General features: G+C 47.7%; 1 protein-coding gene and 1 pseudogene across 4 annotated transcripts in view; both read right to left on the bottom strand.

The window, feature by feature from the left end:
* CSAD (cysteine sulfinic acid decarboxylase) overlaps positions 1 to 26,700 on the bottom strand; it is a 32,030-nt gene that overhangs the window by 289 nt on the left and 5,041 nt on the right. For 3 of the 4 annotated variants that reach the window (XM_038577771.1, XM_038577772.1, XM_038577770.1), the window contains exons 2-14: positions 11,564 to 11,700; positions 11,177 to 11,303; positions 11,018 to 11,108; positions 10,659 to 10,765; positions 10,133 to 10,248; positions 9,595 to 9,674; positions 8,603 to 8,657; positions 2,483 to 2,599; positions 2,342 to 2,406; positions 1,992 to 2,073; positions 1,373 to 1,572; positions 1,164 to 1,215; positions 829 to 918 (exon numbers count right to left, since the gene is read on the bottom strand). In XM_038577771.1, coding sequence (XP_038433699.1) covers positions 829 to 918; positions 1,164 to 1,215; positions 1,373 to 1,572; positions 1,992 to 2,073; positions 2,342 to 2,406; positions 2,483 to 2,599; positions 8,603 to 8,657; positions 9,595 to 9,674; positions 10,133 to 10,248; positions 10,659 to 10,765; positions 11,018 to 11,108; positions 11,177 to 11,303; positions 11,564 to 11,689 — 1,308 coding nt within the window. In that variant the 5' untranslated portion in view covers positions 11,690 to 11,700. Of the gene's footprint in view, positions 1 to 828; positions 919 to 1,163; positions 1,216 to 1,372; positions 1,573 to 1,991; positions 2,074 to 2,341; positions 2,407 to 2,482; positions 2,600 to 8,602; positions 8,658 to 9,594; positions 9,675 to 10,132; positions 10,249 to 10,658; positions 10,766 to 11,017; positions 11,109 to 11,176; positions 11,304 to 11,563; positions 11,701 to 11,953; positions 12,305 to 26,700 lie in introns of those variants that run through there. The other variant, XM_038577769.1, reaches the window with a different exon arrangement.
* On the bottom strand, positions 17,058 to 19,926 carry LOC119866358 (annotated as a pseudogene).

Genomic DNA, 26,700 nt, shown 5'->3' on the forward strand with positions numbered 1-26,700 from the left:
CTAGGTGCACTTCCCTCTCACTCAGCTACCTTTCCCAGGGAGGCTCATCGCTCAGCTCCTGAGGCCCCAGGTCACCTTTTCCACTACATCCCACCTGCTTGTCTCCTCCAGCCTCTGCATTACTCCCATCCTACCTATCTCCAAGTTGTCACATGGGCCATTTTCTGCCCAATCCTGACTGTTCCCTGACTCCCAACACTGCTTTCGTCTAACCCTCTAGCCCTGGACAGCCCTGACACCTTCTTCTCCCCTCTCTGAATGCCTGGGATGTTTGCGATCTGCACCCTGTAATGTAACACACAAGTCACAAGATTGCCTCAAACCTATTGGTTTCAACTAGGCAACTCTGCTCTTCTAAATAACTCCTTAAGGGCAAGAACGTTCTTGTCCTTCCAGATTATCTGCGGCACCTAGTACCAATCTATCCTCAGGGACATGACATAGCTCCTTTCCTCCGGGAGGCACGTCTGGACGGCCTTGTAGGGCTGTAGGGCTGCTGGCGGCAGGGAATGAGGCCTCACCTGGCTGTCCCAGCCCCGCCCCGAGCTCCCAGCACAACTCCCACGGGCCACTACTGCGCACTGGTGACCTCTCCCATGACATCCCTCTCGGTCCTCTTTTCATTTTCCAGAAACATACCTTATTTCCTATCCCACCCCCACGGAAATGAGGACAAATTGGTGGCGTCTCCCAGTTCCCACCCCCAGCTCAGGAGCAAGGCCAGCCTCGGAGGCCGCCACTTCGCCAGCAGGGGGCAGGGACAGCCCGCAGCAGCCCGAGGCAGCAGTTCCCGACAGTGGGCTCCGAGGAGCCCAGAGGAGCGCCTACCTTGGCCAGCCTTTCACTGTAATCCGGGCACTTCTGCCTCCCCCGCAGGCTGGGGGGCACGAACCAGAAACACACATTGACAAACTCGGGCTGGGAGGAACAGGAGGACAAGGTGTGCGGGCTGTGGAGGGGGGCTGCCCCCCTCACTGGCCCTCTTGCCCCTTGAGGGCTTTGCGTGTGGGATGGACAGGGGGGGGGGTGGGGGGTAGGGGGGTGGGAGGCTAGAGGGGAGTAGGGTAGTGGGGGCGTGGGGGGGTGGGAGGGTGGGGGAGTAGGGGGGAGTAGGGGGTAGGGGGTGGGAGCGGGGCTGCAAAAGAGCGCAGACTCGCTCCTACCTCCATGACCAACTCAAATCCTTCTCGCTTCTTCAATTCCTCCACCAGGTACCTGCACACCGAGAGGGAGAAATCACAAACAGAGGAGGAAAAGCCGAGCCACAGAAACAGAAGAGCCCCCGACAATGAGCCAAGAGACCCTGAGGGCGAGGGAAATGTGAGGCGCAGGGCCGCGGGCGGGGGCAGGACCTCCGACACCCCCCTCCTACCAGGCAAGGGCAAAGGCCTGGTCGACACGCCGCTCCAGCCCTTGCCCGCCCTGCGCCTTCCACATGAGCCACAGCTTCAGACAGTCCACCCGGCGGCCACACTGCACCACCTTGTCTCCAGTGTCCAGAGCCACGTCGTAGAACTTGTCCTGCTGGAAGAGGTAGCTGGCCTGGGACCCGTGGCAGCGCCTAAGCAGGTTCTGTAGGTTGGAGGGGCGGGGGGAGGCCTGTCAGACCCCCTCGCTGCCTCCAGAGCTGCACCTGCCATTCCTTAGCTCAGCCCACCCGTTCCTCCCGGCACCGGCTCTGGGGGCGCTGGCCGCAGACTCGGGCCCCTTTGGGTTTCTCCCAGAGTTCTTCCCAAGGTCGGCCCAGGATCCCCTCGATTACATCAAGCTGGGAGCTCTTCCCTTTGCCTGCAGACAGGCGGCGGGGTGGGGGTGGGAGGGTGGGGGGAGAAGCAGACAGGGGGTGAGGGCACTACAGGGCTGCAGGTGGTCACGGATACGTAGCTTCGTAGCTTCGGACGGGGCGGGCAGGGGGGAGGGCACAGCAAGGCCAGCACCCTCTCTGAGGTAGGCCAGAGAAAAAGACGGAGGTCCAGGGTGAGCCGACCCACCGAGGTGTCCCGGAGAAGAAGAGCTGAACACTGCAGGCCCGCTGTGAGCAGCTTGTGGGGGTTCCAGGCCACCGAGTCAGCCCTGGGGTGCGCAGAACAAAGCCGGGTCAGCTGGCTGCTCCTCAACCGGAGACCCCTCCTCTACCAAACCCTCAGTAAAGGGGCTTTCGTCTCAGCGGTAAGAGGGACTTCTGACCTCCCAGCCCTCTCCATCATCTCTCCATCATCTCTCCAACGCCCCTCCCGCCAACCTCCTTCCCTCACTGCCGTCAGAAGCTCCCTAGTCCAGGACTATTCTCTGGACCAAGGATTTGAAGGGTGGGATTCAGGAAGCAGGTGGCCATATGCACCTCTGGATCCCATCCAGGAGATGTCTATGTGTCTGTGACAACAGGACGCTCCCACCCCAGGCAGCCTGTGGAGTAAAAGGAACAATGTGGGCCTTGGCCTTGGTTCAGCCCACCGCACCCTCAGGCCCAAGTCTCACTCACATCCACATGGAGCCACAGCCCATGACGCTGGCACACGTCAGCGATTGCCTCCAGGGGGTCAAAGGCCCCTAGCACAGTAGTGCCAGAGGTGGCACTAACCAGGAATGGCACAGCACCCTGCAGCAAACATGCAGAAGAAAGAAGCTGTGAAGGTCTCTAAAAAGCTACCCAGAGCCCGGGGCTGAGCCATCTCTACACTCTTACTGCATCCCTGACCTGGGCCCTTTCAACCTCACAACACGCTACTATCCCATTTAATTTGCAGGCGAGGGTGCTAAGCTTCAGAGGTATTAACAAAGTTAGCCCCCAAGCCTAAGCTCCAGAGATGGATTCCAATCCTAGGTCAGTCTGCTGGTTTATTTCCAAAGCTCATACACTTTCAAAAAATGTTAGTGTCTTTACTGGAAGATCAAAATGCTATTTAAAAAATTCTAATAGTACAAAAGTTCATGGAGAACTTGAATTTTTATTTTTAAAAACTACTACAGGGCAGCCTGGGTGGCTCAGCGCTTTAGTGCCACCTTCAGCCCAGGGCGTGATCCCGGGTCCTGGGATCGAGTCCCTAGTCGGGCTCCCTGCATGGAGCCTACTTCTCCCTCTGCCTGTGTCTCTGCCTCTCTTCTTTGATGAATTCTATAATATGTTTAAAAAAGAACTCATACCAGTTCTTCACAAAAATCCCCAAAAAACAGAAGAGGAACACTTCTGAATTCATCCTATGAGGCAAGTATTATCCTGATACCAAAACCAGACAAAACATCATGAGAAAACTACAGATAATACCTCTTTGAACATAGGTATAGAAATCTATAAAACATTAGCAAACCAAAATTAGCAACATATAAAAAAATTATACATTATGACAAAAGGATTTGTCCCAGGAGAACAAGCTCAGTTTAGCATCCAAAAATCAATTAATGTAATACACACTTATCAACAGAATAAAGGGGAAAAAACACATCTCAATAGACACAGAAAAACATGTGACAAAATCCTACACTCCCGCTTGATAAAAATACTTAACAAACTAGGAGTTGAAGGCAATGTTCTCAACCTAATAAGGGACAACTACAAAAAGCCCAGAGCTAACATCATACTCAATGCTGAAAAACTGAAAGCCTTCCACTTAAGATCAGGAACATAACAAGTGTGGCCACTCTCCCCACTTCTATTCAACATTGCACTGAAGTTCTAGCAGTGCAATTAGATAAGAAAATAAAATAAAAGGCATCCAGACTGGAAAGGCAAAAAGCAGAACTATCTCTACTTCTGAATGACATAATATAATAACTAGAAAGTCTTAAGGAATCCACTAAAAAAACTATTAATAAATGAGTTCAGCAAGTTTGCAGGGGTACAAGATCAAGACTTAAAACTGTATTTCTACACATTAGCAACGAACAATCCAAAAATAGAATGAAGAAAACAATTTCATTTGGGGCGCCTGGGTGGCTCAGTTGGTTAAATGTCTGCCTTTTGCTCAGGTCATGGTCTCAGGATCCTAGGATGGAGGCCTGCGTCAGGCTCCCTGTCAGCTGGGAGTCTTCTTCTCCCTCTGCTCCTCCCACCCCTGCTAGTGCTCTCTCTCTGAAACAAATAAACTCTTCTAAAAAAGAAAGAAAGAAAGAATGAACAGACAGAAAGATAAAGCAAAGGAAGAAAGTAAAGAAAAGACAAGAAGGGAAAGCAAGCAGAAAGGAAGGAAGGAAGGAAGAAAAGAAGCCAAGAAAGAAAGAAAGAAAGAAGAAACATAAGGAAAGAAAGAAAGAAAGAAAGAAAGAAAGAAAGAAAGAAAGAAAGAAATTTTCATTTATAAGACCATCAGAGAGAATGCTTAGGAATAAATTTAACAAAAGCAGTGCAAAACATATACTCTGGAAACTACAAAGCATTGTTGAAAGAAACCAAAGAAGATGGAAATGGAAAGACATCCCATGTTCATGGATCTACCAATTGAACATAATCCTTATCAAAATCCCATTTGGTGGGATCCCTGGGTGCCTCAGCGGTTTAGTGCCTGCCTTCGGCCCAGGGCGTGATCCTGGAGTCCCAGGATCGAGTCCCACATTGGGTTCCCTGCATGGAACCTGCTTCTCCTTCTGCCTGTGGCTCTGCCTCTCTCTCTCTGTGTGTGTCTCTCATGAATAAATAAAATCTTTAAGGAAAAAAAAAAGTTTAAAAAAAATCCCACTTGGCTTCGAAGCAGAAATTGACAAGCTGACCCTAAAATTCATATGGAAATTTAGGGGCCCTAGAATAGCCAAAACCATCTAGGAAAGGAGCAGGGTGGGAAAGCTCACAATTCCTGATTCAAAACTTACAACAAAGGTATCTTAGTCAAGGTAATGTGGTCTATAGTATAGACGTGCAGATGGATGGAACAGAATTAAGAATCCAGATCCAGAAACACCACCTCACATTTACAATCAACTGATTTTCTTTCTTTCTTTCTTTCTTTCTTTCTTTCTTTCTTTCTTTCTTTCTTTCTTTCTTTCTTTCTTTTTTAAAGATTTCATTTATTAGAGAGAGAGAGAGTACAGGCAGTGGGAAGGGGCAGAGGGAGAAGCAGACTCCCCACTGAGCAGGGAGCCCTATGTGGGCCTCGATCCTGGGACTCTGGGATCATGACTTGAGCCGAAGGCAGATGCTTAATCAGCTGAGCTACTGAGGTGCTCCAATAATCGACTGATTTTCATCAAGATGTCAAGATAATTCATTGGGGGGGATCCCTGGGTGGCTCAGCGGTTTGGCGCCTGCCTTTGGCCCAGTGCATGATCCTGGAGACCCGGGATCGAGTCCCACATCGGGCTCCCTGCATGGAGCCTGCTTCTCCCTCTGCCTGTGTCTCTGCCTCTCTCTCCCCCTATGTCTATCATGAATAAATAAATAAAATATTAAATAAATAGACAAATAAATAAATAAAATAAAATCTTAAAAAAAAACCTAAGCAAAGTATACAAATAGGCTTTTCTCCAAAGATATAAAAATGGCCAGTAAGCACATGACAAGATGCTCATCATCATTAGTCATTAAGGAAATGCAAATCAAAACCACAGCGAGGCAACACTTCACACCCACTAAAATAAAAAAGAGAAATAAAAAAATAATAATAACCCAATTTAAAAATGGGCTTGGGCGGGGGGGGGGGCACCTGAGTGACTCAGTTTGTTGGGTGTCTGCCTTTGGCTCAGGTCATGATCCTGGGGACCCGAGATCAAGCCCCGTGTCGGGCTCCCTGCTCAGTGGGGAGCCAGCTTCTCTCTCTGCCACTCCCCCTGCTTATGCTCTCTCTTGCTGTCAAATAAATAATTTTTTTTTTTAAATGGGCAGAGGGAACGCCTGGCTGGCTAAGTCGGTACTGGTGGTTGCCAAAGGGGAGGTTGGGGGAGGATGAGTGAAATAGAGTGGCTTAAGAGGTACAAACTTCCAGTTAGAAAATAAGTCATGGGGATGAAAGTACAGCATAAAGAATCTAGTCAATAATACTTTAATAAGGCAGCCCGGGTGGCTCAGCGGTTTAGCGCTGCCTATAGCCCAGGGCCTGATCCTGGAGACCCAGGATCGAATCCCATGTCAGACTCCCTGCATGGAGCCTGCTTCTCCCTCTGCCTGTGCCTGTGCCTCTCTCCTCTCTGTATATTCTCATGAATAAATAAAAATAAAATCTTTAAAAAATAATAATAATACTGTAATAATGCATGGTGACAACACTTATTGTAGTGAGCACTGGGTACTGTAGAGATAGAACAGTTGAATCAATATGTTGTACACCTGAAACTAACGTAACACTTTATGTAAATCATACTTCAACTGAAACAAACTAGGAAAGAAAGAAATAACAAGTGATGGTGAGGATGTGGAGAAACTGGAACCCTTCATACGCTGCTGGTGGGACTGGAAACTGGCACCACCACTTTGAACAACAGTCTGGCAGCTCTTCAGAAGTTAAATACAGAGTTATCACGTGAGTCAGCAATTCTGTCCCCAGGTATATAAACAGGAGAAAGGGAAAAACGTGTTCACACAAAAACTTGTACACAAATGTTCAGAGCGGCATTACTCAAAAAAGCTGAAAAGTGGAAATCCATCAACTGATGAACAGATAAATGAAATACGGTAGATCCATACAACGGAATATTATCCAGCGATCAAAGGAATGAAGTAGTGACACACGCTACCACGAGGATGAATCCTGAAGACAGCATGCTAAGTAAAAGAAGTTCATCACAAGACACCATGCATAATGTAAGTCCGTCTATATGAAAAAAATCTAGAACAGGCAAATCCATAGAGAGACAAACTAGCTTAGTGCTGCCTAGTAGGAGGTCTGGGGAAAATTGGGGATTGATGGCTAAAGGTTTCCTTTTGGGGTGATGAAAATGTTCTGATATTAATTGTAGTGATAGTTGCACAACTCTGTTAAAAACCACTGAACTGCACACCACAAGTGGGCATGCACGTGCGTGCTCTCTCTCCCCCCAAATAAATAAATAAATAAAACCTTAAAAAAATATTGTAGAGGGATGCCTGGGTGGCTCAGCGGTTGATCAAGTCTCACACTGGGCTCCCTGCATGGAGCCTGCTTCTCCCTCTACCTGTGTCTCTGCCTTCTCTCTGTGTCTCTCATGAATAAATAAATAAAATCTTAAAAAAAAAAAAAAGATATTGTAGGGCAGCCCCGGTGGCGCAGCGGTTTGGTGCTGCCTGCAGCCTGGGGTGTGATCCTGGAGACCCGGGATCGAGTCCCACATTGGGCTCCCTGCATGGAGCCTGCTTCTCCCTCTGCCTGTGTCTCTGCCCCTCTCTCTCTGTGTCTATGAATAAATAAATAAAATCTTTGAAAAAAAAAAAGATATTGTAGACATAGTGCCAAAAGGTAGAGCATAGGGAATATAGTCAATGATACTGTAATAGCACTGTATGGTGACAGATGGCAGCTACACTTGTGGTGAGCATACTATAACACAAACATGCTGAATCACTAAGTTGTACACTTGAGCCAAATGGAACATTGTGTGTCAACTATACTTCGATTAATACATATATGTGTATATGTGTATATGTATGGGCAAAGCATTTGGACATTCGATTTACCAAGAAACCAGTAAGATAGCAAAGAAGTGCAGTAACAGATACTCAGATACTCAACATCATTAATTCTTTTTTTTAACATCATTAATTCTTAAGAAAATTCAATCACGAAGTGCTATTGCTGCATAGATATTAGAATAAAAAAAAAAAACACACAAAAGCAAAATTTAAAATCCTTGCAGATAGGGGATCCCTGGGTGGCGCAGCGGTTTGGCGCCTGCCTTTGGCCCAGGGCGCGATCCTGGGGACCCGGGATCGAATCCCACATCGGGCTCCCGGTGCATGGAGCCTGCTTCTCCCTCTGCCTCTCTCTCTCTCTCTCTCTCTCTCTGTGACTATCATAAATAAATAAAAGTTGAAAAAAATATTAAAAAAAAAAAAAAAAAAAAGAGACCCGGGATCGAATCCCACATCGGGCTCCCAGTGCATGGAGCCTGCTTCTCCCTCTGCCTGTGTCTCTGCCTCTCTCTCTCTCTCTCTGTGACTATCACAAATAAATAAAAATTTTAAAAAAATATTAAAAACATAAAAAAAAAATAAATAAATAAAATCCTTGCAGATACAAAGAAAAAATTGTATAGAGAGTGCCAAATGCCCTTCACGATGGCTGCAGCAGTTTCCACGCGCCCCGAGCGTGCAGGGCGCCTCCGCATTTCCCACTGCCCAAAGCCCGCCCTCCTCACTACCGGCTGGCACATCTTCCTGAGCTCTCCCTGCACGGAGCCGCGCAGCTCATGGAAACCTTCCACGCTACACTCAGGCCCCCAACATACTCCCTGCTGGTGCTGCCTAGGGACTCCACTCCGTGACTCAGGCCTGTTCCTGACCCCGGGGGTCTGGTCCCACCTGCGGGTCTCAGCAAAGCCCCTGAGAGCAGCACAGAGTGTCCTGATCACTTCCGCTCATGGAGGACATGGGCACAGAGGTCAAGAAGAGGGATGAGCTCTTCAGTGGGGAGAGCCCAGAGGAGCCTCCAAGAAGAGACCAAGGGGTCCCGCTCCACTGCCCCAGCACCCCTCCCTCATTCACCTCAGCTTCGGCCAGACCGATCTGCCTCTCCAGATCCTCAGGAATCATTTTTCCTCTAGAAAAGAAAACCAAGGGGATCCCTGGGTGGGTCAGCGGTTTAGCGCCTGCCTCCCGCCCAGGGCATGATCCTGGAGTCCCGGCATCGAGTTCCGGGCTCGAGTCCCGCATCGGGCTCCCCGCGGGGAGCCTGCTTCTCCCCCTGCCTGTGTCTCTGCTTCTCTTTCTGTGTCTCTCATGAATAAATAAATAAAATCTTTTAAAAGAAAAATAGAGGGATCCTTGGGTGGCGCAGCGGTTTAACGTCTGCCTTCGGCCCAGGGTGTGATCCTGGGGACCCGGGATCGAATCCCACATCAGGCTCCCTGCATGGAGCCTGCTTCTCCCTCTGCCTGTGTCTCTGCCTCTCTCTCTCTGTGTGACTATCATAAATAAAAAAATAAAAAATAATAAAAATAATAAAAAATAAAAGAAAAATAGAAAAGAAAACCGAGTGGGTAAAGAAGTAATCGGTTTTCTCAGCTGGAAGACACAACTGTTGAGAATAGGATAATATGGGGCTAGCTATGCAGAGGCCACAATGTTGATTTTTTTTCCCTAAAGGGGTAAATAGATCTCAGGGGCTCCAGTAGGCACCAGTAGGCAGAAGGGACAACCTGTGAAGGAACAGAGAGGGATGCCTGGGTGGCTCAGTGGTTGAGCGTCTGCCTTCAGCTCAGAGCCTGATCCTGGAGTCCTGGGATCGAGTCCCACATCGGGCTCCCCACAGGGAGCCTGCTTCTCCCTCGGCCTGTGTCTCTGCCTCTCTCTCTCCCTGTGTCTCTCATGAATAAATAAATAAAATCTTAAAAAAAAAAAAAAAAAAGAAGAAGAAGAAGAAACAGAGAGGGGAGACAAACCCATTTGGGGCATGGGCCCGAGGCCAGAGCTCCTGGCAGTGGTGAAGTACACTGTGCCAGGCTGGGTCTGAGCCATGTGAACAGAAGGGCCTTTACCTCTCATCTGTCTTGACTATTCGCACACTGTCAGTGCCGAGTCCCAGAAAAGCAGCTCCCTTCTTGATGGAGTAATGACACTGTGGAGAAAGGCAAAGGGCAGATTAGGCTAGCGGCAAGAGGGCAGAGAGGAGAGGGAGGAGAGAGACTGGTAAATGTGTGAGCCACAACAGATGAGACTGTAGACCAAGGCTTCTCGAATGTTCCCACGCCTACAAATCACCAAGGCTCTGGTTCAAATGCAGATCATACTCGGTACATCTGGGGTGGGGCCTGAGATTGCACATTTCCAACAAGCTCCCAGGTACTCCTGATGCTCCTGGTCCACAGACTACACTGGGAGTAGAAAGGGTGCGGCACTCGTCCCTTTGCTCCCCACACAGAAGGCAAGGGGAACGGAGCACTGACTCAGCCCCCTGGTTGGAAGGAAGCACTTCCGGCTGGAGGCAGGCTGGCCCTGGCAACAGGTAGGGGCAGGGAGGCTCAGTGGCCGGACAGTAGAGTCAGGAGCCCGCGGTAGGCCTGAGCCTCCTCCCACCTCCTTCGACGTGAAGAGTGCCAGGGGCGGCAGGGCCCGCAGGCCCCTCTGCTTGCAGTCCGGGTAGCGCTGATAGCGGGCCAGGTTCACAGCATACATGTTGGAGATGGAGCCACCTGTCGCAGGGAAGGCGGCAAGAGGGAGGAGCAGCGGGTCAAAACCGGAGCTGGCCGCCCCGACCTCTCCACCCAAGGGAGCGGCTCCAAGCAGCACGAGTGATAAGCTCCGGGGCTCCGGGACGGCTGCGATGACCCGATGACCCGGGACGGGCGCCCCGACCGCTCCCCTCCGGACCCCAGGCTGACCCAGGACAGCGCCTCCCCTCCCAGGCAGGCACTGGAGGGCTGATCCCAAGGCTGTTTGGCAAACACGAGGATACAGGGGCCTGGGCAGCTTCTCCCCGGTTTGGCCCGAGCCCAGCTGGAGAGGAAACAAAGAGGAATCGCCCCTCCCGGCCAGCACAGGGCAAGAGGGCCGGGGGAGGAACCCTGCGAGGGCCACAGGGGGGCCGCTCCTTCTCACCTACCCGGACAGAAGACCCCGTCCCCGGAGCTCCAGCCCACCAGGGCCCGGAGCTTCTTCAGCACCTCCTCTTCCATGAGCACAAACACGGGGGCGATTTCATACGTGTACCTGCCGGGAGACGGGCATGAGGCAGGGCGAGCGGAGGGGGGGTGCCCAGGCCAGGCTGGGGGGGGCAGGAGGGGGGACAGCCAGGGAGGACGAGCTGGCGACCAGGAGCCAGGGACGGACAGGGAGGAAACACTGGGGTCAGGAGGCCTGCGAAAGCTGGGAGAAAGGGGCCCGAGGGGATGAGCAGAAAGACAGACGTGCCAGCGGCGCTGCCAGCCGAAGCAGGGTGGGGGCCGGGCCGGGGGCACTCACTGGCTGGTGTTGAGGCTCTCGGTGACGATGCGCCCCGCCAGCGCGTGCGGGTCCCACCCCGAGAAGAGCTGGTTGAAGAAGCGCGGGTGGCCTGGGGAAGGAGCCGGAGCTGAGCGCGGGCTGCGCCCAGGCCAGAGCCCCCCGCGGCCCGGCACCCACAGGTCTTGACGCTGTAGCGGATGACGGCCCGGCAGCGCGCCAGGATCTGCTCCGACGCCTCGCCCTGGTTGCGCAGCTCCAGGTCCAGCAGCTGCTTCAGCTCCTCGGGCTCCTTCCACTCGCAGACCTGGCGGGAGAGGGCAGGGGCGGAGGTCCTGGGCCCGGGGACCCCCCTCCCCCGTGGCTGTCCCAGCCGTGTGCACCTGCACTCAACGCGCTAGCGCTGCCTCCCAAGCAACTCAGGAACCAGGGCCAACAGATACAGGAGGACCCAGGACGCGGCCCCGAGGCGCACGGGGAGACAGTGATGAATTCTGGGGTGAAGCCTTGTGGCAGGAGGCGAGCTGTGAGCCGGGCACGCGGGCGGGAGGAGGGGGCAGGACCCACCTTCTCCGAGGCACTGGTCCCTTTTCGAATGACCTCATCCACAATAATCCCAAACACATCCCGGAGCAAGGCTTCTGCAGCCATGGGGTCCCCGTCACGGGAGCAGAGTGGTTTAGAGTCAGCCATCGGAAGGAAATCTGTGAGCAAAGCCGGAGTTACTCCCCACCCAGCCTGCGCATCCCCTGGGCCCGGGCGGCCAGGACCCCATGGCCACAGCAGGGCCCGGCTGCCTGCAGCTCCGCCCCAGCCTTCACTGCACAGACAAGGGCAAGCGGGTGCCCAGGGAGAAAGTCAGTAAGCAGCAACAGGTGGGGAACAAAGAGGCAGCGGGAGCCGAGCAGCTGGAAACTCGTGGCCACTGCCTGCCTAAGGCAAGGACCAGAGGCTTACCTTCCCACTCAGGTCTCCGTTCAGGTGGCTGGAGGCAGGGCACACAACCAGCTTTTGAGAGTGTTAGGATCAGGACAGCGGAGGGGGTGAGGTATAGGCAGCAGTCACATGGCCATGAGATCACTCTCGTGACCCTTGCCCTAAAGAGAACTTAGGGATAGGGGACGGCTGGATGAGACAAGTCCCTGAATAATCATTAGCTGGCTCGAAGAAGGGGGAAACGAGATGAAAAGCAAAAACATTAACATCAGGGCTGAGAGAGCAGCCAGCAGGAAGAACCACTGTGAATCAGAGGGCTGGAGAGGGGACTTGGCCACCACGTGCAGAATGTTTGGACAGGAGACAAGGGGAGGGGAGGGGAGAGGAGGGGCAAGAAACTGCTGCCAATGACCCCGAGACACAGGGGGAGGGAGCCAGAGAGAGATAGGTGGAGGTGAAATGGCTTGTCTCGGGGATCCCTGGATGGCTCAGCAGTTTGGTGCCTGCCTTGGGCCCAGGGTGTGATCCCGGGATCCTGGGATCGGATCCCACATCAGGCTCCCTGCAGGGAACCTGCTTCTCCCTCTGCCTGGGTCTCTGCCTCTCTCTGTGCGTCTCTCATGAATAAATAAATAAAATCTTAAAAAAAAAAAAAAAAGAAATGGTTGGTCTCTTTGCATCCCCACCCCCAGAGAGGGCTTTCCAGAACTATCTTCATTTCTAAAGCCCTCTCCTGGAGCAGGAAAGAAAGGGGGTTATGTTGAGGAAACATTTTGTTTAACAAGTGGAATCCTGTGCCTTGCAGGCTGAGAGTGCTCAATACAGACAAAGCGTTATCTGAAATGAGCACCAACTGCATTCACGACAGGTTGCAGGCGACAGAAAGAGCCTCCCTGTCTGCTGGGAGGACACAGATGCATGTGCAACAGTCACAGGCTGAATGCTGCCCCCGTATGCTATTGAGGAAAAGAGGAAACGGATGGCAGATGGCGGCTGAAGGCTGGGGAAGATCTGCAAGCAGGACTGGAGCTGAATCTTGAAAGTGGGCAGAAGTGAGATTAACAAAAGGGAGGGAGGGAGGCATTGGGGGTAGGGGGATGCCATGAGCCAACAGGGGAAAGATATGGCTTGATGTAAGGTCGGGGAAGGCACCTGGCTGGCTGGAGGGAGGTCTGCAAGATGAGACTGGAGCAAAGGCAAGGTGGGCAGAGTTGCAGATTCTGGGGAGCCCTGAGTGCCAGCCAGGCCCAAGGATCTAGATTTTATCCTGCAGAAAACGGGAACTCATTGGGGCGCCTCAGTAGCTCAGCCGGTTAAACATCTTTCCTTCAGCTCTAATCATGATCTCAGGGCCCTGGGATTGAGCCCCGAGTGGGGCTCCCTGCTCAGCGGGGAGTCTACTACTTATTTTTTCTTTTTTTTTTTTAATTCCTGAGAGACACACAGAGAGATGCAGAGACACAGGCAGAGGGAGAAGCAGGCTCCCTGCAAGGAGCCCGATGTGGGACTCGATCCCAGGACTGGGATCACATCCTGAGCCAAAAGCAGATGCTGAGCTAGCCAGGTATCCCCGGGGAGTTTACTTCTGCCCATCCTCTGCTCGTGCTCACTCTCCCTCTAATAAATAAAATCTTTTTTTTTAATAAATAAAATCTTAAAAAGAAAAGAAAAAGAAAATAGGAACTCACTGAAAGACTCGGTGGCAAGGAATAATGTGATGAAACTGGTGCTCAGACCAGTGTAGGGCACATACAGAATGCACAGGGTGTTGCTGTAAACCAGGCAAGAAGCAAGCCACAATTTGGATAAGGGTGGTGTGGGGAGGAAAGGACCGAGGAATGAGGAGGTCAGCCCAAAGCTCTGATGAGCTGCTAGAAGAGAGCAGATCTGAGAGTCGGGGTACAGCTGAAGCCTTGTGATGGGCTCCATTTCCCATGGGATAAAATGCTCAGAGAGATGGCCAGGGAGAGGGGAAAACACCAAAGTCCAGGAAGCCCCCAAATGAGTGGGGAAGAGGATCAAAGAACCATAAAGAGAAACCTTCCTCAAAGTGGGCTGCTCTCCTTTTTTTTTTTTTTTTTTAATTTTTTTTTTTTTTTTAATTTATGATAGTCACAGAGAGAGAGAGAGGCAGAGACACAGGCAGAGGGAGAAGCAGGCTCCATGCACCGGGAGCCCGACATGGGATTCGATCCCGGGTCTCCAGGATCGCGCCCTGGGCCAAAGGCAGGCGCCAAACCGCTGCGCCACCCAGGGATCCCTAGGGCTGCTCTCCTATAATCCACTGTTGGCAGCCACTGGACCCCAGGCTAGTTGAAAGTACAGGTTCAGGGAACCCTAGTGATCCAACCCTTAACTTTTTCCTCAGTAGATTGGGTTTGGGGGAGATAGGGGAGCTGACCCAGGCCTTGAGAATGAAAGAGTCAATCCTTCATCAGTGTCATTTTAGCTCGCCTGAGGGGTAACAGCAGTGGGGTGTTTGGGCAGAGAGGCTTGAGGAGGAGAAGCAAAGAAAGATAGGTACCAATGAAGCATTCTCCACATGCCACGCTCAGTACTTGATATGCATTATCATCTTACAACTGTTCAGGGCGAGCGTATTACCCACCTTAAACGGAGATTCCCGAGATGCTATGTATATAACTGGCTCAGATCACGCAGCCGGCACATGGCCAAGCTCGGTCTGAACCCAGGCGTGTTGGGCTCTGAAGCCCCTGTTCCTCACCATCACTCTTGACTGCCTCTAGGTGCCTCTCAGGCATTGAATTTGCTGCAGTGCAAAGAACCCTGGACCAGGAGTGAGGACACCCCAGGGTCTTAGTTTCTGTAAATTAAGGGGTTTTCAAGAGAGAAACTCCAAGGCATCTGCTGGTGTTCATAGGACTCAGGCCAGTAGATATGACAAGTAGGCCAGGGGAGGCTTTTCTATCGCAGCGGGGATAGAAAACAAGTTGCAAGAGGGAACAACTGGTGAGCAAACAGAGATCGCTAGCAGGAGGGACGCTTTTCCCAAAGCTCCAAAGAAAGGATCTGTAGGGAAGACTTTATCCTCCCAGGACCTTCTTCATCTATTCCACCTCAGGCATGGCTCAGAAATGAAATCTGGAGGTGAGACCTCTGAACACCCCCAGTTTTCTCCAGGGATAAATAGAGAGGTGAGACACCACCACCCTTGTTCCCCATACAGAGTCCTGCCCTGGGTACCAGACAGAGGGAAGAGCCTCTGCCTGCAAAGAGGTTTCTTTTCTTTTTTAAAGATTTATTTACGAGAGAGAGAGAGAGAGAGAGAGAGGGAGGGAGGGAGGGAGGGAGAATGTGCAAGAGCAGGAGTAGGGGGAGGGGCAGAGGGACAGAAACCTCAAGCAGACTCTGAGTTGAGTGTGGAACCCAATCCAGGGCTCAATCCCATGACTCTTGATTTTGGCTCAGGTCATAATCTCAACCTGAGCCAAAATCAAAAGTCAGATGATGCCCAATCGACTGAGCCACCCAGGCAACCCCAGAGTTTTTCTTTTTAAAAGAAAGGACATTAACCTGCAAGATAGAACAACAAAGCAAAGAAACATGAATGGATTAGGGACAGGGCTTCAGCCCCTGGCTGAGAAGATGCTGGTAAGACCAAGTAGGGTTTGTTAAAAAAAAAAAATCCACAAGTTTCTTCCGACTTCATGGGATCTCTAGCCCATCAACTCCTCTAACCATCAATTCCCTCATATCTTTCTTTTCTTCACTTATGCAACCTAGACTGTATGTTCTGTTGTTTCAACCACTCTTTGTGCAAAATCCTCAACTCTCCAGCCCTTTGGTCCTTCCACCAAATCCACCTGGTGAAAACCCTATCCAATTGGTGAGCCCTTCTCTTACCAATCCACCAGGATTGCTAGATTTTGGTAGCAAAAGCCACCCAACCATTCAAACTGATATCCACTGATAACCATTCAAATTGATATAAATTCATGGTCTCTGGGCTCATTCCAATTAAACACAGCAGATTAAACACCTACGTTTACCACTATTCCTCCCTGAAACACTACTAAAATTACATGAGTGGAATTTTAAATTCGGAAGAATAAAACAAATGAGAAGAGAGACAAGAGATGGGAGATGTCAATACTCACAGAAGATAGAAAGCAGATGAGAAGTGGCAACTGGTTTAGCACATGGCAGAAAGTCAAAACCGGTATGTCCACAGAAGGCTAAGCAAATGGGAAACAAGCTGGCTCTTGGGGCAGAAACCCAGAAAGGTTCAGGAATCGGAAACACTAGCAATCTTGGAAGGCAGGAAGGGGTTGTAGAAGTTTGTATAAGGAACAATTAGACCCTGGCTCTTCTCCCCTACCTATTCAGTTAGGCAACCCCCTCCTCTCCCCCTACTTCCAAAGAAGCAAAAGACTTGTTTTCTAAAGAAACTGAAACAGGTAGGGTGGGACTTAGGGAGGCCAGGACTTAGAGACTTGAGGCACAGCAGGTGAGCATGAGGCACTGCACTGAGTACAGGAGGATTAGAAGGAAGTGACTATCAAATCAACTCCTGTCTCCTAACCAGCATTCAGAACCGGTGGCCAGGGGTAAACCCTCCAGGGCCAGGACGCTAGAGCATTCCTCTCTGGAAAAACTGACTTCCAAAACCCTAGAGAAAAGACCTCCTAATGCTCTTCTTTCAGTTCTCACCTGATCACCTGGTCAGTGGTGCCCACAAGTCAATATGGCCTAGCCTTGCACTTGGGCCTTCCAACATGCCTCAGTGTGAGCAGCCATCCAGCCAGAGATTACCAGACACCACAGGAAAGCCCCTAGCCTGAACCACAAAGGTAAAAACAGGCAAGCTGGGGGGCGGGGGGGTGGGGCGGGGGGGGGGAAGCATTCGGTGGAAGAATGTAGGGAGCAGAAGCAAGCCTCAAAATTTCCAGAAGATACAGCATTCATTAAAAAATAGGTCGCCCTCAAAAAGGAATACTCAGAGAACAGGAGGAAACTCTAGGATTTTAAAAATACAACCGAAATGAAAAATTAGAAATAAAACGATGCCGAGAAAATCACACAGAAAGATAAAAATATAAAGAGATGGACAAAGAAAAGAACTCTAGATCAATCCGAAAGGCCCAATAGTCAAGTAACAGAAGTTTCAGAAATGGAAGGGAAAAAGGAGGAAAGAAATCAAAGAAAGCTTTATAGAACAGAAGCATAAATTAAAAGGATCCACTGAATGACCAATATGAAGACAGATTATAATATCGTCTTAGAATAGTGGAGGATCCAAAGGCTTCCAGAGGTTAAACAAAATGAACAAATGAACCAAAACTGGGTCATAGACAAAAGACAGAGAATCAAACCAAATAAACCACCTCCAACACAGAAGAGAGGTGAGGGGAATACAAAGGGCTGTAGTGAGGGTAGTAACCACATTCAGAGGATAAAAGCACTTAACTTTTGTTATCTGCTCCCTGGATCCTCACCCCCTTCTTCCTTCTCTTCCTCCCTTCCTTCTTTCAATATTCGTTCAGTATCGAATATGTGCCAAGCATTCTGGGGCACCTGGCTGGCTCAGTTGAGAGTTCAAGCCCTAGTTGGGCATTGTGCTTACTTAATAAAATAAATTTTAAAAAGAAGAAGAAGAAGAAGAAGAAGAAGAAGAAGAAGAAGAAGAAGAAGAAGAAGAAGAAGAAGAAGAAGAAGAAGAAGAAGAAGAAGAAAGAAGAAGGAGAAGGAGAAGGAGAAGAAGAAGAAGAAGAAGAAGAAGAAGAAGAGGAAAAGGCCACAGCCCTGCCCTCATGAAACTCGCAGTCCGAGCAAAGTCACCCGTAAGCCAACTCTCACGCACAGAGGTGATTTTGTTTGGTTTGCATAGCATGTTTTGTCTTTTTTTTTTTTTTCCTAAGTAATGTCTATGCCCAAAGTGGAGCTCAAACTCATGATCGAGAGTCACATGCTCTACCAACGGAGCCAGCCAGGCACCTCTCCTTTAAAGCTTTTTTTCTTTTTCCAAGTTAAAAATTCCTTAATTTTTTATTCCTGTATGATATCACTACCACAATTTACAGGCCAATATACTTCATGTAAAAGACAAAGCTACAACAGATAAAAGACCTCAGGGATTTACACCTAACTGACACCACATTGCATTAACCAACAGCTGCACTGTTTGCAAACTGTGGCTATGACAGTCCTGAACAAGAAGGGTTCCGGCTGAAGCTGTAGTCGCTTCTGTGACCACGGATCAGCATTCCTTCTGTGGCAGATGTTCACAGTTCCTCTAATGCATTCGGGACGACCGTCTCGAAGTAACCTGCAGCCTTCCTGACAATCCTGGCTCTCTCTTCTGCTAAGAACTGTAGCCCTTTTCTTCTGAAATTGTTTAGAACCTTCTGCTGCTACACCATATCCACCACTTTCACCACCAGATCCATAACCACCACCAGAGCGACTGCCCGAGCTTCTTCCACCAAAACTGCCCTCCTTCACGGGTCCATAATTTGATGGCTGTTGTCCACTGTAGTTTCCAAAATCAGTCTAGTTCCCACCACCACCATAGTTACCTCCAAAACTTCCTCCTTCAGAGTAACCATCATATCCTCCACCACCACCTCCACTTCCTTGGTTTCCATATCCCGGTCCACCACCACCGGAGCCTCCTCTACTGCTATAACCAGGACCACTGTCATGTTGCCACCGTCACCTCCAAATCCATTATACCCACCACCGCCTCCTCCATAACCACCTCAGCTGCCGCCACCTCCACCACCATAGCTTCCTCTTCCACCAAAGTTTCCTCCACGGCCAACATTACCACCACCTCCAAAGTTTCTCCCACATCCCACGAAGTTGCCAGCTCCACCTCCACGACTTCTTTGTGATCCAGCAGACTGCATCTCTTGTTCAGAAAGGGCCTTTTTCTTTTTTTTCTTTTCTTTTTTCTTTTTCTTTTTCTTTTTTTTTTTAGATTTATTTATTTATTTATTCAGAGAGAGAGGCAGAAACACAGGCAGAGGGAGAAGCAGGCTCCATGCAGGGAGCCGGATGTGGGACTCGATCCCGAGTCTCCAGGATCACACCCCAGGCTGCAGGAGGCGCTAAACCGCTGCGCCACCGGGGCTGCCCAGAAAGGGCCTTTTTCACCTCACAATTATGCCCATATGGTATTTCTGATCAACAATTTTATCAACTGTATCATGGTCATCCAAAGTTACAAAAGCAAATCCTCTCTTTTCTCCACTGTCTTCCATAACTTCTATGGTTTCAGCCTTGCCATACTTTTCAGAGTAGTCTCTCAAATTATATTCTCCTCCATCTTCTTCAATACTACCAACAAAAATCTTCTTCACTCTTGGATGGGCACCAGGCTTGACAGAAGCCTCTCTAGAACTAGCTCTCTTTGGTTCCACTACACGCCCAACAACCTCGTGTGGTGGGGCACACATTGCTGCATCCACCCCTTCAACACAAGGGTAAGTCACAAAAGCAAACCCCTGGAATGTTTTGTTGGGGGTCTCTCATCACTACGCAATCTCTAAGTGTGCTCCATTTTTCAAAATGTTCCCTTAAACTACCATCTGTAGTTTCAAAGCTCAAACCACCAATAAACAGTTTTCTCAACTGCTCTGGTTCCTTTGGATCATGGCCCTCCATTTTGAGACCCGACTCACCTCTTCCATCTCAAGTTTAATACGCTGTTTTAAAGCTTTAAAAAGAAATAATAAAATAATTTTAAAAATAAAGCTTTTTAAAAATAATTGTTAATACTGAAACTTCTAGCTTCTCGTGAAAAAAATCAGAAGGCCGAACAATACTGTCTGAATTAATAAATAGCAACGATCACCTGTAGTTGGAGTTGCCCCTTTTTATTATTGTAGTTTTGCATTCATTATGCTATCTTTCCATTTTTTAAAAATTCTTGAGTAAGCAATATGTTCAGGTAGCTCAAAAATCAAAATATAAAAATATTAATGGTGAAAAGTCTAATTACCACCCCATTCCATGTACCCCATTCCCACCTCCATCCCCACAAGTAACAATTTCTAATAGTTTTTTTTTTAATGTTTTTTTTTTAAGAATTTATTTATTTATTCATGAGAGACATGGTGGGGGTGGGGGGGAGAGGCAGAGACACAGGCAGAGGGAGAAGCAGGCTCCATGCAGGGAGCCTGACATGGGGCTTGATCCCAGGACTCCAGGATACACCCCAGGCCGAAAGCAGACGCTTAACCGCTGAGCCACCCAGGGATCCCCTCTAATAGTTTTTTGGGTAACTTTTAGAGTCTTTAATGCAAATACTAACAAATGTGGGTATATATTCCTATTTTTCTCTGTTTTCACACAAAGGATAGCATATAATCACTGATTTGCACCTTGCTTTCACTTAACAATACACAGGTGATCCTTTATCAGTACATACAGAACTTCCATGTTCTTTTTTTTAATCAAACAGCTTTATTGAGGTGGAATTCACACGCCATAAAATATAACCCTTTAAATTACACATTTCAGGGGTTTTTCAGTATAGTAACAGAATTGCACAATGACCACCAGTCATTCCAGGACAAATTCATCACCCCCCCAAAAAGAAACTCTTTAGTGGCCACTCCTCATTCTCCATTGCCCATCCACCTGCCCATCCCTGCCTCCAGCCACCACTACCCTATTTTCTGCCTCTACAGAGTTGCCTATTCTGGACATTTCATATAAACAGAACCATACAAAATATGACCTTCCTTTGAAGACATGGCTTCTCTTACTGATCATAACGTTTTCTTCAAGGTTCATCCGTGTTAAAGCATATTATCAGCACTTCATTCCCTTTCATAGCCAAATAATATTCCGTAATATGGATATTCCACATTTTATTTGACTATTCGCCAACGAAAGTACATTTGGATTGTATATACTTTTTGGCTATTGTGAACAGTGCTGCTATGAATATACATGTACCAGTTTTTGTGTGGGTACATGTTTTCAATTCTCCTAGGTTCAAACCTGGTAGTGGATTTGCTGGGTCATACGGGAAGTCCAACGTTTTGAGGAATAGTCAAACCATTTTCCGAGGTGCTGGTACCATTTTTACAGTCCCATCAGTACTGTATGAGGGTTCTAATTTTTCCATATCCTTGGCAGACTTATTAGCTTTTTCTTTCTTTCTTTTTTTTTTTAGCTTTTTCGTTATAGCCACTGCATTTGTAATTTTGATAAGGATTGCCAACATCCACGGAGGTCGTACCGGTGTATGCAAGTGCTTGCGTTCTTAGCCTCCGTAGCAGAGTATGCTGTCAAACTTCTGCATCTTTTCAGCTTGAGCAGTAAAAAATGATATCTTAGTATGGTTTTATGTTAGTTGAACAGCTGCATCGATCAGTTTTGCTGTGGTAACTAATGGCTTCACGATCCTACTGGCTGGCAACAACAGAAGTTTCTTTCTCTTTCATGGTTTATGTTGATTGTGTGGTTGGCTAGAATTCGGATTCATGTACCTTTATTCCAAGACCTAGGCTGAAGGAACAGCCCCTACCTGGGACACAATGTTCTCAAGGCAGAAGGAAAGGCGCAAAAGGCAGAGAAAAACCATCCACTCTTAAAACTTCTTGGCCAAAAAAAAAAAAAAACAAAAACTTCTGGGCAGCCCTGGTGGTGCAGCGGTTTAGCTGCCTCCTGCAGCCTGGGGTGTGATCCTGGAGACCCGGGATCGAGTCCCGCATCGGGCTCCTGCATGGAGCCTGCTTCTCCCTCTGCCTGTGTCTCTGCCTCTCTCTGTGTGTGTTTCTATGAATAAATAAAATCTTTAATAAAAAAAAAAAAACTTCTGCTCCTCCCTGGGATATGGCCCATGTGCTCCCACCCTGTTGACCAGGGCACACCCCAAAGCAGCGGGATGAGGATGTGCGTTCCTCCCCCTGGTGTGCGCTGCAAAGCTCATGGCCCTGGTGGAGATGTAAACTCTTGTCGCAAGGCCAACTGGACATCAGCCCTCAAAATTTTGCATTCTATTTCGCCTCAGTCCACACCAGTCCACCTCACACATCCGCACATCATCTACCTGCCTGGTCCTGTAGATAACCGAGTCGGAGCCCCTGGCCTAAAGGGTCCTCTCCTCCTCCCTCGGGGATGTTCTCATTATCCCCCCCTCATTTCTTCAACTCTCCTTCCTACTATCTCTCATAGTGTTTTATTTATTTATTTATTTATTTATTTATTTATTTATTTATTTAATTTATTTTTTGCTCCTTACATTTTTTCTTTTTTTTTTAAGATTTTATTTCTTTATTCATGAGAGACACAGACACTCATAGTGTTTTAAATTGTTTAAACCTGTCACCCATTCCCCATCTAGCCACCTCCTCGTCACCACCAACCTTCTGAAAAGAATGGTCTCCACCCCATTTTCACCTTCCCTCCTCTCACGCTTTCCTCAGCCCACCACCAAATCCGATGGACACACATCACTTTTATCCCAGAAACATTTTACTTCACTGGCTTCCATATGATTACCGCCTGCCATTTCTTAGTTGCCTTCACACTTTCACCTTCCTCTGGCCCTCCCGCAAATGCTAGAGGCCCTCGGGGCCCTGTGAGTGCCTCTTTTACCTGTTGAACTCTGCACCACCCTCTGGACAATCGCATCCGTCCCTAGGGCTACCTGCTGGTAGCTCCTCCACTCCAGACCTCTCTCCTGACTCCAGGTCCGAGAAGCCACCTGCCTAATTTAGAAGTCTCATGGGCACCTCGTACTCAGTAGGCCCAAATTTAAACTCCATCTCAGCCCTCTCAAATATGCTCTCATTCTTAGGTTCCCTGGTTTGATGAAAGGCACCATCTTCTACTGGTTACTCAAACTTAGATTCTTTTTTTTTTAAGATTATTTACTTATTTATTTATTTATTCATGAGAGATACAGAGGGGGGTGGGGGGCAGAGACACAGGCAGAGGGGAGAAGCAGGCTCCAAGCAGGAAGCCTGATGTGGGACTCAATGGGACCCCAGGACCACGCCCTAGGCTGAAGGCGGCCCTAAACCGCTGACCCACCAGGGCTGCCCTCAAACTTAGATTCTGATTGATTTCCTGTCTCCTCATCCTTCACTAATTTTTTTCCTTTTCATTTAAACTTCAAATATTGGTGATCCCTGGGTGGCGCAGCGGTTTGGCGCCTGCCTTTGGCCCAGGGCGCGATCCTGGAGACCCGGGATCGAATCCCACAACGGGCTCCCTGTGCATGGAGCCTGCTTCTCCCTCTGCCTATGTCTCTGCCTCTCTCTCTCTCTCTATCATAAATAAATTAAAAAATAATGATAATAATAAAAATAAACTTCAAATATTGTTACATCTTTCTCTCTCATTCAAAAACATCAGCACACAGTAAAACGTGGTAAACCTTCACATTTTTACTATAGGCTATGTTGTAAAATTCTTTTCCTTAAAAACACTTCAAAGGGAAAATGGTAACCTTATAGTGGAGAAACCTGGTGGACACCTCCCTACCCAAGTGATCGAGGCAACATCACTAATAATGAACAGACTGACATACGGTCCTCCTAACGTGAGGCACTGAAAGCACTCAATAGCACTCCTGTTACATTTCTGCCAAATATGCATAATCCAAATTTAATTGTAAGGAAACAGATATATCTAAATTGAGGGGCATTCTAGAAAGCAGCTAACCTGTTATTTTTCAAAAATGCCAACGTCAGGATCCCTGGGTGGCTCAGCAGTTGAGCATCTGCGTTCGGCCCAGAGCATGATCCTGGAGTCCCAGGTTTGAGTCCTGCATCGGGCTCCCCTCGAGGAGCCTGCTTCTCCCTCTGCCTGTGTCTCTGCCTCTCTCTCTCTCTCATGAATAAATAAATAAAATCTTTAAAAAAAAATCAATGTCATGAAAATCAAAGAAAGATTGAAGAACTGTTCCAGAAACAGAGACATTACAATCAAAAGGAATGTGTGAACTTAAATCAGCTCCCAGATGAGGAAGAAAAAAATCCTGCTATGAAGAACATTATTGGAACAACTGGTGGAAGCGGACTGTGCATGGCATCACAAATATTAGTATTCTATGTTAAATTTCCTTAATTTGATCATTGTACCATGGTTATGTAAGAGAATGTTCTTATTCTGAGAAAACGTACTGAAACATTTCACAGAAAAGGAGTATGATATCTGCAACTTTCTCTTAGTTCACAAAAAGACAACACTGTATCTATAAGCATTTTTAGAATAACAGTTTTATTCAGATATGATTCACATACCATAAAGTTCATCCTTTTAAATTGTATAATTCAGTGGGTTGTTGTTTTTTTCTTTTTAGGATACTCACAAAGTTGTGTGTTGTTCACATTATTTAATTTCAGAACATTTTCATCATCCCAAAGAGAAACCTCATACCTATTAGCAGGTATGAATCACCATGCATTTTTCAAAAGACTGAAAGAGATGGAAAAAGCCTTCAAAATATTAAGTATGGTTATTACTGGCTATTGGAATTATAGACCATTTTAATTTTCTTATTTATCTACCTATACTTTTATAATTGTATATAACTTCATATTACTCACGTAATTAAAATAAAGGATTTTTTGATCGACAAGAAAGATTAAGGAGGTTAAGGGGCAATGAAAACTCCAAAATATACAAACCACCAGGCTCAAGAATGGCCCTGGTACAATCATGTGGTTTTCCCAGTCCCCAGTCCACTCTCTCTTATCAAAAAGGTCTAACTGGTGACAAAAGTAGCCCTATGCTGCTCATTTCTATTGCGCAGCCCAAATGGAGAGAGAGGAACAGGTTTATCTAGCTCAGCAAACACTGACTCAGTATCTATCCCTGGCACGGGCACTACCTGGGGGGGAGGGAGGGCACTGTGTCTGCCCTGTGCCCTCCAGCTAACAGGCCAGTAGGGAGGTGGGCAGACGCACTTGCCACAAAGGAGTGGAATGTTCACCAAGAAAGGCAGGGCTGGGGCAGCCCCGGTGGCGCAGCGGTTTAGTGCCGCCTGCAGCCCAGGGCGTGATCCTGGGGAGCCTGGATCAAGTCCCACATCGGGCTCTCTGTATGATGCCTGCTTCTCCTTCTGCCTGTGTCTCTGCCTCTCTCTCTCTGACTCTATGAATAAATAAATAAAATCTTTAAAAAAAAAAAAAAAAAAGAAAGGCAGGGCTGGCTAATTCTGCTCAATTGGCCCAGGGCAGCCTTCAAAGAGAAAACATGCCAGACTTAAAGCGATAGAGAGCTGGTACAGGAAAAGACTAATCAGTAATCATTACAATACTATTTGAATAACTGATAGGGTGGGCCTGAGAGGAAGAACTGTGTCACAGAGGTTAGGGAAGGTCACACAGGAGGAAACCTGCCTGTAGGCATAAAAAAAATCAGGGCAGTTGCTTCTTAAAGCATTTTCGGCCAGGCTTCTAATTAGAAAATGACAACACTGACCTCCATCCTATCTACCTGTTCACAAATCCCACAGACTCAATACCCACATCCATAAAGGCACCAATTCTCCTTATGTGTACAATGTTTTCTCCTCCTTCTAGGTTGTAAATTCCTGGGGGTTAAAAACTTATCTTTAAGGAAAGCACTAAATACAAAAAAGGCACTCAAAAAAATGTTAGTTTTCATCCCTCCCCACTCTCCTCTCTCTTCCCCTAAGGTCTTGCACAAAGACACTCAACAAACATCTGGGTGAATTGACCAACTATTTCCAGGTACTAAAAAATAATGCTGCATTCTACATACATTTCATTTGCATAGACCAAAAATCTGTATTAATGATAATTTAGAAGATTTGCAAAGGGACTTTTCTCTGTCAAAGCCTTCTCATCAAAAAAAAAAAATTTTTTTTTATTAAAAAAAAAAAAGCCTTCTCATCTATGACTTCATTTGATCCTCACAGTAGTGCTGGAAATCAGACTGAAAGGTATTAACTTATTCACTCTGGTTTTCAAGATGAGGACCAGAGATCAGTTCAGAGTTAATTTGTCCAAGATTACACAGATGACACAAGAACATGCCAAGATCTCTGATTTTCTGAATTCTAGGCTAGTACCTCTCCCACTACATTACTGGTTACTTTTAAGTCTGGCATTTCTCACTACCTCTCACCACACACAAAAATAAACTGCAGCTAAGATAAAGACATAAGCTGAAAATACACAACTATAAGAATGTCAAATGGGACTACAGGGAAATATTTTTGTAATCTTGAGGTAGTGTCACAAAAACCCCAGAGCCACAGGCAAACTTGATTACATAAAACTTTTAAAATTCTGTGTAAAGAAACACACCATTAAAGTGATTAAAAAATAAAATAAAAAAATAAAGTGATTAAATATAACTCATGGCTTTACCCCACCCCTCATTATTTTACCCATTCCATGTTTTCCAAAGTGATTTTTGCTCTCCTTGCAATTATTCTTTTCCATGAAAATTTTAATATTGGGTTAAATTCCATGCAAGGTCCTGGGTTTTTGTTTTGTTTTGTTTTTAAGATTTTATTTATTCATGAGAGAGAGGCAGAGGGAGAAGCAGGCTCCATGCAGGGAGCCCGATGTGGGACTCGATCCCAGGTCCCCAGTATCAGACCCCGGACTGAAGGTGGCGCTAAACCACTGAGCCACCCGGGCTACCCGCAAGGTCCTGTTTTAATTAATAGCAAAAACTCACATCTCTACAAAATTGTCTTTCTATTAACAGCCATGGTAAAACTATCCATTCAACCAAGACCTTTTTGTCTTTCACTAAAACAGTCTGAATTTTTTTTTTAAGAGATCTAATTTATTCATGATAGACATAGA

The sequence above is a fragment of the Canis lupus genome, chromosome 27, assembly GCF_011100685.1.
Source record: "Canis lupus familiaris isolate Mischka breed German Shepherd chromosome 27, alternate assembly UU_Cfam_GSD_1.0, whole genome shotgun sequence".
Lineage (NCBI taxonomy): Eukaryota > Metazoa > Chordata > Mammalia > Carnivora > Canidae > Canis > Canis lupus.